The following is a 15,729-nucleotide window of genomic DNA, read 5'->3' as shown; positions in this document are numbered from 1 at the left end:
TTTTCTTAACATAAACAAGAACATCGGCAAAATAACGAAAGATTTGTTCACGTTTATGTTGAAGTGGTAGAGAACTAGATACGAGCAATCCCGTGAATTTTGAAGAACGGAGCGCCGCGGCGTTCACAGTGAAATAAATCACTGTTTCATTACCCCCCGTATTGACGAGTCATAAATTTGTTCACACAACGAACAACTTCTTGTGCGGACATGAATTTGTTGCGTGTTATGTTCTTGTTCGAACAAGGTTTTCAGAACATTTGATCACACAACGATACCGCCATTTTGCATAGAAAATAATGAACATGACGTATGTACGAAGGCAAAAACACCGTACGACATATTTTTTTTGGATGGGAAGTGTTACTATTTTTCTGGGAGGTGTTGTCGAGTACAACAAAAATCTTATTTTGAAATCTCCCAAACACCTCCAAAATAGTGAGTTACGGGTAAAACACTGGTTAAATGATGGACCGACATTGTCCATTTTCAATACCAAACAAACCTTATCAACAGAGAGTACCGATAGACTAGACCATTGGTAGGCAAAAAGAGGCATTTAATTTGTGTGCTTTTTTGGGTAAAAAAAGCACACAATTTTGTTCACATTCGGGTTGTTTGACGAAAATCATCGTAACCTGAACAATATGAACGCCTACCATGGGACTAGACAATAGTGTGCACCACTATCACTACAAGGGTTGCGGGTTTGATTCCTGCCAGAGAGTCTCTGTGTTTCTGTAGACAAGCAAAACGCTTCGCAGTTTGTTTGTTTAAAACAAACAAAAAATCACTTCCCAGGTATTTCTACATCATTATATTTTATATAATAAAAAATAAAGAAAACCTGAATATATTTTTACATGAAATCCGCTAAATTCGTATTCGAAACTGATTTCTTAGAAAATAAAATTTTTCGTATAAACGGAAGCCCGATTTTCGAAAAGTTGGGTTTTTATTACTCTAGTCTATAGGAATGTGAAAATGTTTATATTTGTCTAACATTAACTATCGAAATTTCTCTGAAAATATCAAATGAGTCATGGAAATACGGTACCGTGAAATAGCTCCCAAATGAAATAACTCCCCACGAAAAGATGAAATAACACCCAACAAATTTTTCATACAACTTAGGACTTATTTCATTATGAAACAACTCCTAACGCATAGGAAGTTATTTCATAATTTTTTGTTGGGAGTTATTTAATAATGCAATAGTTCCCAATGCATTTTTTGTTGGGTTTTATTTCATTTTATTTTGGGAATTAGGAGTTATTTCACCGTTTTGGGAGTTATTTCATTTTTGTTTGGTTCTGCTTTGCAAAAGCAGAACCCATAAATTTCAAAAACTGGCTTCACTCAGAAAATTTTTTTGTATTGCCGGCCTTTGGCCGGGCGCTAAGGTTTCTCCTCTGGGGTGTATCAAAAACTAGCTTCGCTCAGAAAAGTTTTTTGCATTGCCGGCCTTTGTCAGGTTGCAACGATTTCTTAATCTGGTGCGAAATGAAAATCGGCTTTCTGAAATATTATAAAACCTTTCTGCAATGAAAGAAATCTTTTCTGAGCGAAGCCAGATTTTGATACACCCCGGAGGAGAAAACTTTAGAGTCCGGCCGAAGGGCGGCAATGCAAAAAACTTTTCAGAGCGAAGCCAGTTTTGATACACCCCAGAGGAGAAAACTTTAGCGCCCGGCTGAAGGCCTGCAATGCAAAAATCTTTTCTGAGTGAAGCCAGTTTTTGACACATCCCAGAGGAGTAAAACTTTGCGCTACGCCATATGCCTGCAATGCTTGCTTCGGATTGGGAATTATTTCATTTCTATTGGGATTTATTTCATTGGGAGTTATTTCGCTTTTTAGGGAGTAATATTTTTAAAATTATGAAACCGCCGATTATTGGAAGTAATTTCATTTTACCCTTTGGTAGTTATTTCATTTTTCAAGTTTGGGAATTATTTCATTTTTGATGGGAATTATTTCATAGGAAGTTATTTCATTGGGAGTTATTTCATTTGGGAGCTATTTCACGGTACCTGGAAATACTACTGTACTTTTGAATATGAAAAATACGAACGTATCAACATTTCCATTCCTGATGTCTATGATAATGACTGTACTCACATATATGGAGCGTAAACTACACAGTAGTTCTAGGTGATTGTCCCGAACTAGTGATTTTACGTATCACTAGGGTTCCTAATTTTCCCTTCCCGGGAGGAAATTAAAAAAGCTTTTCATTCCCGGGAACTTTGTAATACTTAGTTAAACCAAAAACCACAGAAAAATTGTTTCTAATAAGGAGTCTTTCTCCAATTTTCTCAATATCTGGTTATCGTTTTTATCGTAACGATAAACCTCCAATTAAAATTTTTTTGTATGAGAACTGTCAGTTTATCGAAAAATGGGGGTTAGAGATTTATCAGAATTTTAAAAGAAGTATAAAATAACTCTATTTGGTTGTACAATGTTGGTCCTGTTACAAACGTAGTTTTAATCGGTATAAAATTAATAAATTCTATTGTTTGAGATCCATAACAAAATGCAATAATTCCAATTTTTCGGATAAATTTAATTAAAGACAGTAGGATATAGGTATATTTAAAATGTTTAATTTTGGTATATACCACTATATTTGGTATTGAATTACATACATTAAAATGATTGACCTTTGGTATGGTTTTTAAAAATGGTTACATACATAAATTTTAATCTGTAGATTTGGATTCAATTAAAAACAAGTAAGAAAGTATAGTCGGTCAAGTCCGTCCATATTTATTGTGTATAAATAAATTTTGTTTTAAAATTTCCATATTTTTTTCATGAGTAATTTCCGGAATTGGGCCTTATATGGAAGCTAAGACCATTTATAGACCGATCGTCATGATATTATTTCGAGTGAATTCATTCAACGTGAAATTTATTTTTCTTAAATTTTATTTGGATTACAAAAATTTTCCATAAATATAATTAGATTTTTGAAATGACAACAGATTGGTCTCATAAGGGACAGTAAAATAAATGATAATGCATGAACCCAGCATGCACTAGTGAAAATTGCTGTATATAAGGGATTAACAAGTTGTAAAACTGCTGGTTACCCAGCAGTAAAATATGCAATAGAGAGGCCTCGTTGGGTATAAAAAACTCTAACAAATTTAACAACAACTCGGCTGTGCCGAATCTTATATACCCTTCTCAAATTATACTTAAAAATATTTTTTTTTAAATATTTTTATTTAAACAAAATAAAATTTTTTTTTATTGTTTTTCAAAATTTTTTTTATTTTTTTGGAAAAAGAATTTTACAAAAATTAAATTTTTTTTTATTGTTTTTCAAAATTTTTTTTATTTTTTTGGAAAAAGAATTTATGACAAAACAAATTTTTTGATGAAAAAAAATTGGCTAAAAAATATTTTTCCCGATTTTGACCCATTGTAGGTCCAATTTACTATAGCCTATACATCGTTGCAATGGACTTTGAAATATCTATCATTAGATATCCATATTGTCTATATTAATGACTTAGTAATCCAGATATATATATAAAAATAGGGCAAAAATCGAGGTTGTCTATGTTTTTTCTGTATATGCAGCCATTTGTGGGCCGATTTTGTCGATTTTAAATAGCAACCGAGCCGGAAGAATCATGTATGTAAGGGGCTACGGAAAGTTGATTTCAACATACAGACGGACAGACGGACGGGCTATATCGACTTCGCTATCTATAACGATCCAGAATATATATAATTTATGGGGTCGCAAATGAAAAATGTAGAAATTACAAACGGAATGACAAACTTATATATACCCTTGCCACTCATGGCGAAGGGTATAATAAACTGATTATATTGAAACTTATTAAAACTTTGGAATCAGTAGATAATATACGATTAATAAGGCTCTTTATGGGTAATGCTGGTAACGGGTTATTGTTGTAATATCGTATGAGAAATTGGACTGAGTTGGAATTTTTAAAATGCGTAATTTACCTAAAACTGTTACTGGTCATAATTCCAGAACTGAAGGCTACATATTTGCAAAAATCCAAGTTGTATACTAAACTTGCATTAAGTTACTTGGTGAGTGTGTTAATTTATTTTATATTGTAGCACAGTGTAATAAGAAATTCATAAGAAAATAATAATAAAATGTATTTTCCCTTTATTATCTGTGATTTTTATATACAGTAGCATTTAATAATACCAATAAACGTATTCAAATTGATTTTCGAACATTTCAAGTGGCATATTAAATATATATATTATCAGAAACTAAATGATAAGAATTAAATTTAGATTTCCGAATTTGAATGTGAACATTTGAAAAACCATGTTACAGAATATACCAATAGCAATGATATAAAAACAAGACGACTTTTATATTAATGGTCAGTCAGTTAAGAATTATTGGCACGATAACCATGAAAGTCTTTGTAGTGCTTGCATTAGCGTTCGCTTGCGTTTCCGCAGCTTCTATACCCGAGTTGCCTGCTTTTCTGGAAGACATAACAGAAGCTAATGTTATTGAAGGCCGTATCACAAATGGAAATGCCGCTAGTACCGGTCAATTTCCTTACCAGGCTGGCTTATCGCTAAAAAGACAAACTGGTTCATTTTGGTGTGGTGGTTCTTTAATCGGCAGTGGATGGGTGTTGACTGCTGCTCATTGCACTGATGGAGTCAACTCTGTAACCGTTTATTTGGGAAGCACTGTTCGCACTGTTGCCAAAGTAACTCATACAGTTAGCTCTAACTCCATTTATCAACATTCAGGCTACAACGCCAACACTTTGGCTAATGACATCTCTTTAATCAAGATTCCTACAGTCAGTTTTAAATCTGATATTAAACCTATTAGGTTACCAGCTATTTCTTCTTCATATTCAACCTACGCTGGTAGTTATGCCGTCGCATCCGGTTGGGGACGTACCAATGATGGTAAGTTTTCTTTTGTAATTCTATTTATTTTTATTATAAATTATTAAAATATACTTATATCTGATTTACTTTTGCAGCCGGTTCTGTTGTAACACCATTGAATTATGCTCGTCTTCAAATTATTACTAACACTGTGTGTGCTGCAACTTATGGCAACTCGGTTGTTACTGGCAATACCATTTGTGTTTCGACTCCTAGCGGCACTTCTACTTGTCAAGGTGATTCTGGCGGTCCATTAGCTTTGGAATCCTCCCAAGTTCTTGTTGGTGTTACATCTTTCGTTTCTGCATCAGGTTGCCAATCGGGAAAACCATCTGGATTTGTCCGTGTAACCAGTTACTTGGATTGGATCAAGGCCAACACCGGCATATCCTACTAATTTAATTATACTTGAAAGCTAACAATTTGTGAAATTACGGATGTATGTTAAAGTTTAAAATAACGAAAATATGATTTATAAATAATGAAAATAAGAACAAAAATAGGATGTGTGTTTTTTATCGCATATCTCATGCCTTACACCAAAATTGAAGTCACTTTCAGAATCACTTTCTAAGTCGATTAACACAGTCAAAGTACACATACAAATATATCTCAATTTATATACAATTCTAAACAAATAAGTTACATACTTATATAACGAGTTTTATGAAGATTAGTCCATAATTCACTATAACTCCCTTAGATAAACCCTTCCCGGAAAATCCTTAATCGCGAATTAATTTTGTAAACTATTTGTTCATAATTAAGTTAAACAAATTTAATAATTATTAAAATATATTTAGATTTCACCATATTAGTCGTAACTTTGGATAAAGATGAGCATATTTTAGTCATTTTCTATTTAGAGTAATCAGATTAGTTTCTCTTTATGTCGTTTTTATCTGAAGCAGCTTTCACAATATAGGAATGTGAAAATGTTTATATTTGTCTAACATTAACTATCGAAATTTCTCTGAAAATATCAAATGAGTCATGGAAATACGGTACCGTGAAATAGCTCCCAAATGAAATAACTCCCCACGAAAAGATGAAATAACACCCAACAAATTTTTCATACAACTTAGGACTTATTTCATTATGAAACAACTCCTAACGCATAGGAAGTTATTTCATAATTTTTTGTTGGGAGTTATTTAATAATGCAATAGTTCCCAATGCATTTTTTGTTGGGTTTTATTTCATTTTATTTTGGGAATTAGGAGTTATTTCACCGTATTGGGAGTTATTTCATTTTTGTTTGGTTCTGCTTTGCAAAAGCAGAACCCATAAATTTCAAAAACTGGCTTCACTCAGAAAATTTTTTTGTATTGCCGGCCTTTGGCCGGGCGCTAAGGTTTCTCCTCTGGGGTGTATCAAAAACTAGCTTCGCTCAGAAAAGTTTTTTGCATTGCCGGCCTTTGTCAGGTTGCAACGATTTCTTAATCTGGTGCGAAATGAAAATCGGCTTTCTGAAATATTATAAAACCTTTCTGCAATGAAAGAAATCTTTTCTGAGCGAAGCCAGATTTTGATACACCCCGGAGGAGAAAACTTTAGAGTCCGGCCGAAGGGCGGCAATGCAAAAAACTTTTCAGAGCGAAGCCAGTTTTGATACACCCCAGAGGAGAAAACTTTAGCGCCCGGCTGAAGGCCTGCAATGCAAAAATCTTTTCTGAGTGAAGCCAGTTTTTGACACATCCCAGAGGAGTAAAACTTTGCGCTACGCCATATGCCTGCAATGCTTGCTTCGGATTGGGAATTATTTCATTTCTATTGGGATTTATTTCATTGGGAGTTATTTCGCTTTTTAGGGAGTAATATTTTTAAAATTATGAAACCGCCGATTATTGGAAGTAATTTCATTTTACCCTTTGGTAGTTATTTCATTTTTCAAGTTTGGGAATTATTTCATTTTTGATGGGAATTATTTCATAGGAAGTTATTTCATTGGGAGTTATTTCATTTGGGAGCTATTTCACGGTACCTGGAAATACTACTGTACTTTTGAATATGAAAAATACGAACGTATCAACATTTCCATTCCTGATGTCTATGATAATGACTGTACTCACATATATGGAGCGTAAACTACACAGTAGTTCTAGGTGATTGTCCCGAACTAGTGATTTTACGTATCACTAGGGTTCCTAATTTTCCCTTCCCGGGAGGAAATTAAAAAAGCTTTTCATTCCCGGGAACTTTGTAATACTTAGTTAAACCAAAAACCACAGAAAAATTGTTTCTAATAAGGAGTCTTTCTCCAATTTTCTCAATATCTGGTTATCGTTTTTATCGTAACGATAAACCTCCAATTAAAATTTTTTTGTATGAGAACTGTCAGTTTATCGAAAAATGGGGGTTAGAGATTTATCAGAATTTTAAAAGAAGTATAAAATAACTCTATTTGGTTGTACAATGTTGGTCCTGTTACAAACGTAGTTTTAATCGGTATAAAATTAATAAATTCTATTGTTTGAGATCCATAACAAAATGCAATAATTCCAATTTTTCGGATAAATTTAATTAAAGACAGTAGGATATAGGTATATTTAAAATGTTTAATTTTGGTATATACCACTATATTTGGTATTGAATTACATACATTAAAATGATTGACCTTTGGTATGGTTTTTAAAAATGGTTACATACATAAATTTTAATCTGTAGATTTGGATTCAATTAAAAACAAGTAAGAAAGTATAGTCGGTCAAGTCCGTCCATATTTATTGTGTATAAATAAATTTTGTTTTAAAATTTCCATATTTTTTTCATGAGTAATTTCCGGAATTGGGCCTTATATGGAAGCTAAGACCATTTATAGACCGATCGTCATGATATTATTTCGAGTGAATTCATTCAACGTGAAATTTATTTTTCTTAAATTTTATTTGGATTACAAAAATTTTCCATAAATATAATTAGATTTTTGAAATGACAACAGATTGGTCTCATAAGGGACAGTAAAATAAATGATAATGCATGAACCCAGCATGCACTAGTGAAAATTGCTGTATATAAGGGATTAACAAGTTGTAAAACTGCTGGTTACCCAGCAGTAAAATATGCAATAGAGAGGCCTCGTTGGGTATAAAAAACTCTAACAAATTTAACAACAACTCGGCTGTGCCGAATCTTATATACCCTTCTCAAATTATACTTAAAAATATTTTTTTTTAAATATTTTTATTTAAACAAAATAAAATTTTTTTTATTGTTTTTCAAAATTTTTTTTATTTTTTTGGAAAAAGAATTTTACAAAAATTAAATTTTTTTTTATTGTTTTTCAAAATTTTTTTTATTTTTTTGGAAAAAGAATTTATGACAAAACAAATTTTTTGATGAAAAAAAATTGGCTAAAAAATATTTTTCCCGATTTTGACCCATTGTAGGTCCAATTTACTATAGCCTATACATCGTTGCAATGGACTTTGAAATATCTATCATTAGATATCCATATTGTCTATATTAATGACTTAGTAATCCAGATATATATATAAAAATAGGGCAAAAATCGAGGTTGTCTATGTTTTTTCTGTATATGCAGCCATTTGTGGGCCGATTTTGTCGATTTTAAATAGCAACCGAGCCGGAAGAATCATGTATGTAAGGGGCTACGGAAAGTTGATTTCAACATACAGACGGACAGACGGACGGGCTATATCGACTTCGCTATCTATAACGATCCAGAATATATATAATTTATGGGGTCGCAAATGAAAAATGTAGAAATTACAAACGGAATGACAAACTTATATATACCCTTGCCACTCATGGCGAAGGGTATAATAAACTGATTATATTGAAACTTATTAAAACTTTGGAATCAGTAGATAATATACGATTAATAAGGCTCTTTATGGGTAATGCTGGTAACGGGTTATTGTTGTAATATCGTATGAGAAATTGGACTGAGTTGGAATTTTTAAAATGCGTAATTTACCTAAAACTGTTACTGGTCATAATTCCAGAACTGAAGGCTACATATTTGCAAAAATCCAAGTTGTATACTAAACTTGCATTAAGTTACTTGGTGAGTGTGTTAATTTATTTTATATTGTAGCACAGTGTAATAAGAAATTCATAAGAAAATAATAATAAAATGTATTTTCCCTTTATTATCTGTGATTTTTATATACAGTAGCATTTAATAATACCAATAAACGTATTCAAATTGATTTTCGAACATTTCAAGTGGCATATTAAATATATATATTATCAGAAACTAAATGATAAGAATTAAATTTAGATTTCCGAATTTGAATGTGAACATTTGAAAAACCATGTTACAGAATATACCAATAGCAATGATATAAAAACAAGACGACTTTTATATTAATGGTCAGTCAGTTAAGAATTATTGGCACGATAACCATGAAAGTCTTTGTAGTGCTTGCATTAGCGTTCGCTTGCGTTTCCGCAGCTTCTATACCCGAGTTGCCTGCTTTTCTGGAAGACATAACAGAAGCTAATGTTATTGAAGGCCGTATCACAAATGGAAATGCCGCTAGTACCGGTCAATTTCCTTACCAGGCTGGCTTATCGCTAAAAAGACAAACTGGTTCATTTTGGTGTGGTGGTTCTTTAATCGGCAGTGGATGGGTGTTGACTGCTGCTCATTGCACTGATGGAGTCAACTCTGTAACCGTTTATTTGGGAAGCACTGTTCGCACTGTTGCCAAAGTAACTCATACAGTTAGCTCTAACTCCATTTATCAACATTCAGGCTACAACGCCAACACTTTGGCTAATGACATCTCTTTAATCAAGATTCCTACAGTCAGTTTTAAATCTGATATTAAACCTATTAGGTTACCAGCTATTTCTTCTTCATATTCAACCTACGCTGGTAGTTATGCCGTCGCATCCGGTTGGGGACGTACCAATGATGGTAAGTTTTCTTTTGTAATTCTATTTATTTTTATTATAAATTATTAAAATATACTTATATCTGATTTACTTTTGCAGCCGGTTCTGTTGTAACACCATTGAATTATGCTCGTCTTCAAATTATTACTAACACTGTGTGTGCTGCAACTTATGGCAACTCGGTTGTTACTGGCAATACCATTTGTGTTTCGACTCCTAGCGGCACTTCTACTTGTCAAGGTGATTCTGGCGGTCCATTAGCTTTGGAATCCTCCCAAGTTCTTGTTGGTGTTACATCTTTCGTTTCTGCATCAGGTTGCCAATCGGGAAAACCATCTGGATTTGTCCGTGTAACCAGTTACTTGGATTGGATCAAGGCCAACACCGGCATATCCTACTAATTTAATTATACTTGAAAGCTAACAATTTGTGAAATTACGGATGTATGTTAAAGTTTAAAATAACGAAAATATGATTTATAAATAATGAAAATAAGAACAAAAATAGGATGTGTGTTTTTTATCGCATATCTCATGCCTTACACCAAAATTGAAGTCACTTTCAGAATCACTTTCTAAGTCGATTAACACAGTCAAAGTACACATACAAATATATCTCAATTTATAAAAAAATCAAATTCTAAGAAATATAACAAACAAATTTTTGAATTTTAAAGTTTTTTTTATTAATGTACAAAAATTAAACCACTAATTTTCGGCTGTGTCTAATCTTAAATACCATTAACCAAAGCATACTCTAAGATAAATATTGAAAATTTTTGGTGAAAACTATTTTTTGAAGTAACAACCGAACTGGGACTATTCCCTATATAATATAATGCCAAACATATAGATATATGTATACATAAATTGAATATATAATGACAAACTTATATATATCCTTGCACTGATCCAGGTCAACCATTTTGGGGCAAAAAAATTAAAATATGTTTTACATTTAGCTTTGAATTATAATTGATTATAAATATTATTGATTTTGAACTATTGTTAAAATATCAGCACAAAAAGAATGGAATGTAAAAACGTTTCCCGCGATTTTATTACGCCTAATTATATGCAACGGTTTTTAATTGTTTAAATCATGTTTACTTTTGTGTTTTGGCGCTCTTTGTGAAAACTTTTTATTATATTTTTGGAAATATTCATTTATTGTAGATAAAATATTTCTTATGAAATTTCCGTGGATATGTATGTTCTTCCTAGTATCTTAATTATTTAGTACTTAATTATAAAGAAAATCAACTTCAGAGGCCTACAGAAGCTCTAGAAAGAAGCAAAGAGAAAATTGTATATGAATGTGTGGAAATCAACTGCCACTTTCTAATTAATTTATTAGATTAAGGTTTATTATCTGCTTTAAACGTTTTATTATTATTATTATTATTCGTTGGTAAATAAAAAATAAAAACCAAACAATATGCGTTTAAAGTATTACCAGATGACGTCAAATTTGCAATTTATTTGAAAAACATTTCAACTAAGAAGTGAGCCATTATCAATATGAAATAATGATATATTTCCAAAAATTACCCACTATATATAACACTTGAGCACACATCAAAATAGATCATATTTATAATCTATAGAAAAGTAGGGGGGTTTGTAGTTTTTAATACAGTCCGATAACAAATAAAGAAAATAAAGTATAAAATGACCAAATCGCAGTCAACGTTTATCAGTGATTGCAGTTCAATTAAACAGAATGCAAATTTTCTATATTCTCGCAGTAACTATTGCTGTGGTTTCTGCAGGTACCATCCTGCCAGAAAACACAATTATCCAGCCACGGCAATTGCCAGTTGCTCTTAATGTTGAAGGACGTATTACTAATGGCAAGGAGGCTGCTGAAGGACAATTCCCATACCAAGTGGGCTTAAGTTTCTCAAGTTCAAGTGGAGGTTGGTGGTGTGGCGGTTCATTAATCGCCAACACTTGGGTACTGACTGCAGCTCACTGCACTAGTGGGTAAGATAATGCAATGGCATAATCATTACAATGTAAATGTTATCATATGTATATCTACTTTAAAATAGCGCTTCATCGGCAACTGTTTATCTAGGAGCAACCGTTCGTACTAGTCCCAAGGTGACATACACTGTTGCCAGCAGCAACTTCGTTCAACACAAAAGCTACAATTCATTGTTGTTGAGCAATGATATATCATTGATTCGTATTCCTGCAGTTAGCTTCACAACCTATATAAACAAAGTTGCTTTACCCGCAGTTTCCTCTTCTTACTCAACCTATGCTGGCCAAAACGCTATCGCTTCCGGTTGGGGATTAACTTCAGATTCTGCTACTGCCGTTGCTTCCAAATTGCAATATGCCACTTTACAGGTTATTGATAACTCGGTTTGTGCCCAGACCTATGGCTCTCTTGTCATCAAATCGAAGACAATTTGCACTGCCACTCCTAATGGCACCTCAACCTGCAGCGGAGACTCTGGCGGTCCCTTGGTTTTGGCCTCCTCGAATACTCTTGTTGGTGTCACCTCATTTGTTTCTTCAGCTGGCTGCCAATCTGGAGCCCCAGCTGGTTATGTACGTGTCACCAGTTACTTGGATTGGATTCAAGAAAATACTGGTTTATCATATTAAAAATAAAATATCGTCAATATTTTAATCTTTTGAAAAATAAATACAAATGCATAATGGTTTAAATAATGCCTCTGTGGTAATTGTAATTTTAACCGGATACTTCAGATAGTAAGTATGAATTTAAAACGATTTTAAATGTAGCATATCTGTTAAAATTTTGAGAAATTTTTAGAAAAAAATTATTTCGACAAGTGGGTCGATTAAATTAAATTTTACCCTAAACTCAAGCGATTATGTTTCAATAACATGCATTTTACTAGGATTATGGTGCATAAACCAGAAAGGCTACGGAGTTCTATTGTTTATTAAAATTGTATTTGATATCCATGTCTTATCTCTCTAACACCCTGTCTATACCTGATAAATTTTTATCATGATATACGTAAAAATGGTTGTCAAGATAATGTATTAACTAATAGTTATACTGACAGTTTTCATACAAAAATAATTTTAACCGACAGTATAACTATTAGTTAACGCATAACCAGAGTTCTTGTTAATGGGGGTAAGGAGAAAATATTCAAAAATTCAAACAAAAATACCTAAACTCGATGAAGTAAAATCACTATAACTTCAAAAATAAAACAGCAAAACCTTAACTTTTTTTTAAGAAATGTATTTCAAAATATTTCAATGTAGACGATTTAATCTTCAATTGGTTCAATACATCGTCGCATTGAAGCAGTGTTAAAAAACAGAGTCACTAAAAGGCCTGCCAATTTTTGTAAAAATTAAACCTAAGTATGTTTCCATTGTTTTTTAATATTATCTTTATATATATAATTCTTCTGTACGTGTGTTAGTAACTGAACTCCTCCCCAGCGGCGAAATTTTTTAGGCCTTCAATTCCTAGACCTTTTTTTAGATCCAGTACTCATGCTCGCTTACCTTCTCAGGAAGACCTTATGTAAGGCCTACCTGCTCCCTTCTTTCTTTTGCTACAAACGTAGTACAAGCACAAAATACCGTTAAAAAATCACATGACAAAACAACAAATGCAAAAAGTGAAAAGAAAAAAGAAGTAAACTTAAAATAGTTTGGCTGAAATTCTTTGACAAAGCAGTTGTGCGTTGTGTGAATTTTTTAAATTATTCTAGTTTTTATTATAAAAAATTAAAATAAATAGAAGATCGCTTAGGGCGGGTAACTTATTAAATTTTAAAAATAGTTTAGGCTTAATCAAAGACAAAATTTATTTAACAATATTTCAACAACAAGCCTGCTATCAGACCTGTTGAAGAGGGTAAAGCAGAAGGCCTTGGCTGGCTAGGACATCGTGTGTAAAAAATGCATGAGTATGGAATGGGGCAATAAAATAAGCCCTTGTGTCTGATAAATAAGGCCTTCCAGAAGGCCTTCTTACTACTTCTTTTCGTCGCTGGATCCTTAACGGCTGGGCCGATTTCGATGAAATTTGTTTTGTGTGTTTGAGAGGGTCCCTGGATGGTTTAGATTCACAATTGACCTATATAAGTACAATGGACATGGCACCTCCCATACAAAGCACAAATTTATTATTGCATATCTGAAGTACTATTATAGCGGGGGTCTTAAAACTTTGTGTGAGCTATGGCAGAAGAAAGTTTGCCGTGACAGCTAGTTAAATTATGAAATACTAAAAAATGCAAATTATAGAATTTATTCCTTATTGAATCATTCTAATTTCTTTAAATTTCTTCTTCAAATCCATAACAAAATGATTAAATTTTTATTATTCAAATCTAGGCTTAGACAATTGTTTCAATTAATTTTGTAAATGATTTGATTTAACAAAAATTTAATCATTTGGTTTGAATAAATTCTTTAAAATTAATTCAGTTTAAACAAAGGCTTTGGAATGAATCTAAAAAATTAAATATTAGGAATGGATTTATGGAATGAAAGGCTGATATTCTTCAATTACGGATTAAGCTTTTAGTGAATTATGCTAAAATTTTATTAATTAATTCGAAGCTCTGATATTTAATAATTATAACACTAAGTTTTTATATAAAATTTGGTTACAATATTCCTAAATTACTGTATCATATACATATATTTCGGGAATAGCCGGGTACCCGGGAATGTAGAAAAAAAATCCCGATTCCCGGAAATCAAAAAAGGTCGGGAAATTAAAAACCCTACTTACATCCAACATGAGTACACACACTCCGTGCATTTCTTATGAGACTGATTGGTTTGAAGACCCCCCACACGGCGAATTCATACAAGGTGGTGGCAGTTGTACAAAAACAACCATTGGTCTTAACAAATGTTAAAAAATAAAACAAATATGTATATAAACTTAATATAGTGTAGATAATTGAATAGTGAGGTCTTTATTTATTTATGTAAAAAATAAATATTTTGTTAATTAGTTTAGAATATGTACACAGATATTGAAATATAAAAAGAGGCAAAAAAACAAGCAAAAAAAGTAAACAGCTGTTTGACTGACTCCACCTTGTATAAATTCGCCTTGACCACCCATTTCTAGCAACGAAAATGATTTTCCTTATGTCAGCCGCGTCGGCTCATAGGGTGTTGCCAATTGTTGGTTTTAATACAATTAAACCAACCAGTGTTACCGGTTTATAAATTTTAAAATTGCTGTCATCTTTCGATTTTTCTTATTGATAAATTATACGAAATAGTTATGTACACATTTTAAATAAAATGAAAAATTATAAAATATCTTAAACATTTGTAGATATGTATTACGTAATATAAATATTGTCAAGAATTTTTCTTTGGTTTACTTTGTAGTTATTTAAAAAATAATAATTCTTTCATTGAATTTCTATTGATCCACAAAATAGGAATATTAACATTCAGTATGTTTACAATAAAATGTTTTGCGTTTGAATTTCATTAGTAAAGTTGTAAATTTTGATCGCAGGGGTCTAAATATTTGCGCGTGCCTGTAGTTTGATAAAAAGAACCACAATCAATCAAATACTCGATTGAATTTTTGTGTAGTTACGTCCGTTTGCATTTAAGGTGACGATATACATTTGTATTTTACTTAAATTATTTTAAAGTATAAAAGCATATACATACATATAAATATACATATATACATCAATAAAATATTTGTTTAATATGCATTAAAACATTCAGGTCTATGAATTTTTCTGTTAGCGATTACTTGTCTATCATTGCAGTTACTAGAGTATTCACAATGACCCTAATTCACAATATCATCTTCATTACACAACTCTGTTTTTGGATATGGGCGAAATAACATTGCGGCGAAATCAAAATGGAGTCAAAAATTAATAATGGCGACGACTGCAAAGACGTCTTGTAAATATTAAACAAGAAAAAGTGTATTTAAGTGAAAATT

At 32.0% G+C, this 15,729-nt stretch overlaps 3 protein-coding genes across 3 annotated transcripts; all 3 read left to right on the top strand.

The window, feature by feature from the left end:
* The first annotated feature begins 4,402 nt into the window (after positions 1 to 4,402).
* On the top strand, positions 4,403 to 5,420 carry LOC135955938 (serine protease 1-like). Its single transcript, XM_065506368.1, has 2 exons — positions 4,403 to 4,938; positions 5,016 to 5,420. The coding sequence occupies exons 1-2, from the start codon at positions 4,422 to 4,424 to the stop codon at positions 5,315 to 5,317; spliced, it is 819 nt and encodes a 272-aa protein (XP_065362440.1). The 5' UTR covers positions 4,403 to 4,421; the 3' UTR covers positions 5,318 to 5,420.
* A 3,852-nt stretch (positions 5,421 to 9,272) lies between these two features.
* On the top strand, positions 9,273 to 10,290 carry LOC135955937 (serine protease 1-like). Its single transcript, XM_065506367.1, has 2 exons — positions 9,273 to 9,808; positions 9,886 to 10,290. The coding sequence occupies exons 1-2, from the start codon at positions 9,292 to 9,294 to the stop codon at positions 10,185 to 10,187; spliced, it is 819 nt and encodes a 272-aa protein (XP_065362439.1). The 5' UTR covers positions 9,273 to 9,291; the 3' UTR covers positions 10,188 to 10,290.
* Positions 10,291 to 11,466: 1,176 nt separating this feature from the next.
* Positions 11,467 to 12,470, top strand: LOC135955936 (serine protease 1-like). The gene is made up of 2 exons (XM_065506366.1): positions 11,467 to 11,771; positions 11,840 to 12,470. Exons 1-2 carry the CDS (start codon positions 11,509 to 11,511, stop codon positions 12,402 to 12,404), a joined length of 828 nt encoding a protein of 275 aa, XP_065362438.1. The 5' UTR covers positions 11,467 to 11,508; the 3' UTR covers positions 12,405 to 12,470.
* The last annotated feature ends 3,259 nt before the right edge of the window (positions 12,471 to 15,729 follow it).

This window comes from Calliphora vicina, chromosome 3 (assembly GCF_958450345.1).
Source record: "Calliphora vicina chromosome 3, idCalVici1.1, whole genome shotgun sequence".
NCBI lineage: Eukaryota > Metazoa > Arthropoda > Insecta > Diptera > Calliphoridae > Calliphora > Calliphora vicina.
This window is presented reverse-complemented; position numbering and strand designations above follow the sequence as displayed.

Bases quoted from the DNA above. Each gene is read 5' to 3' on its own strand.
- LOC135955938 (XM_065506368.1), top strand. From the start codon at position 4,422: ATGAAAGTCTTTGTAGTGCTTGCATTAGCGTTCGCTTGCGTTTCCGCA. The intron at 4,939-5,015 runs GTAAGTTTTCTT...TTACTTTTGCAG, and splicing joins TTGGGGACGTACCAATGATG to CCGGTTCTGTTGTAACACCA.
- LOC135955937 (XM_065506367.1), top strand. From the start codon at position 9,292: ATGAAAGTCTTTGTAGTGCTTGCATTAGCGTTCGCTTGCGTTTCCGCA. The intron at 9,809-9,885 runs GTAAGTTTTCTT...TTACTTTTGCAG, and splicing joins TTGGGGACGTACCAATGATG to CCGGTTCTGTTGTAACACCA.
- LOC135955936 (XM_065506366.1), top strand. From the start codon at position 11,509: ATGCAAATTTTCTATATTCTCGCAGTAACTATTGCTGTGGTTTCTGCA. The intron at 11,772-11,839 runs GTAAGATAATGC...ACTTTAAAATAG, and splicing joins GCAGCTCACTGCACTAGTGG to CGCTTCATCGGCAACTGTTT.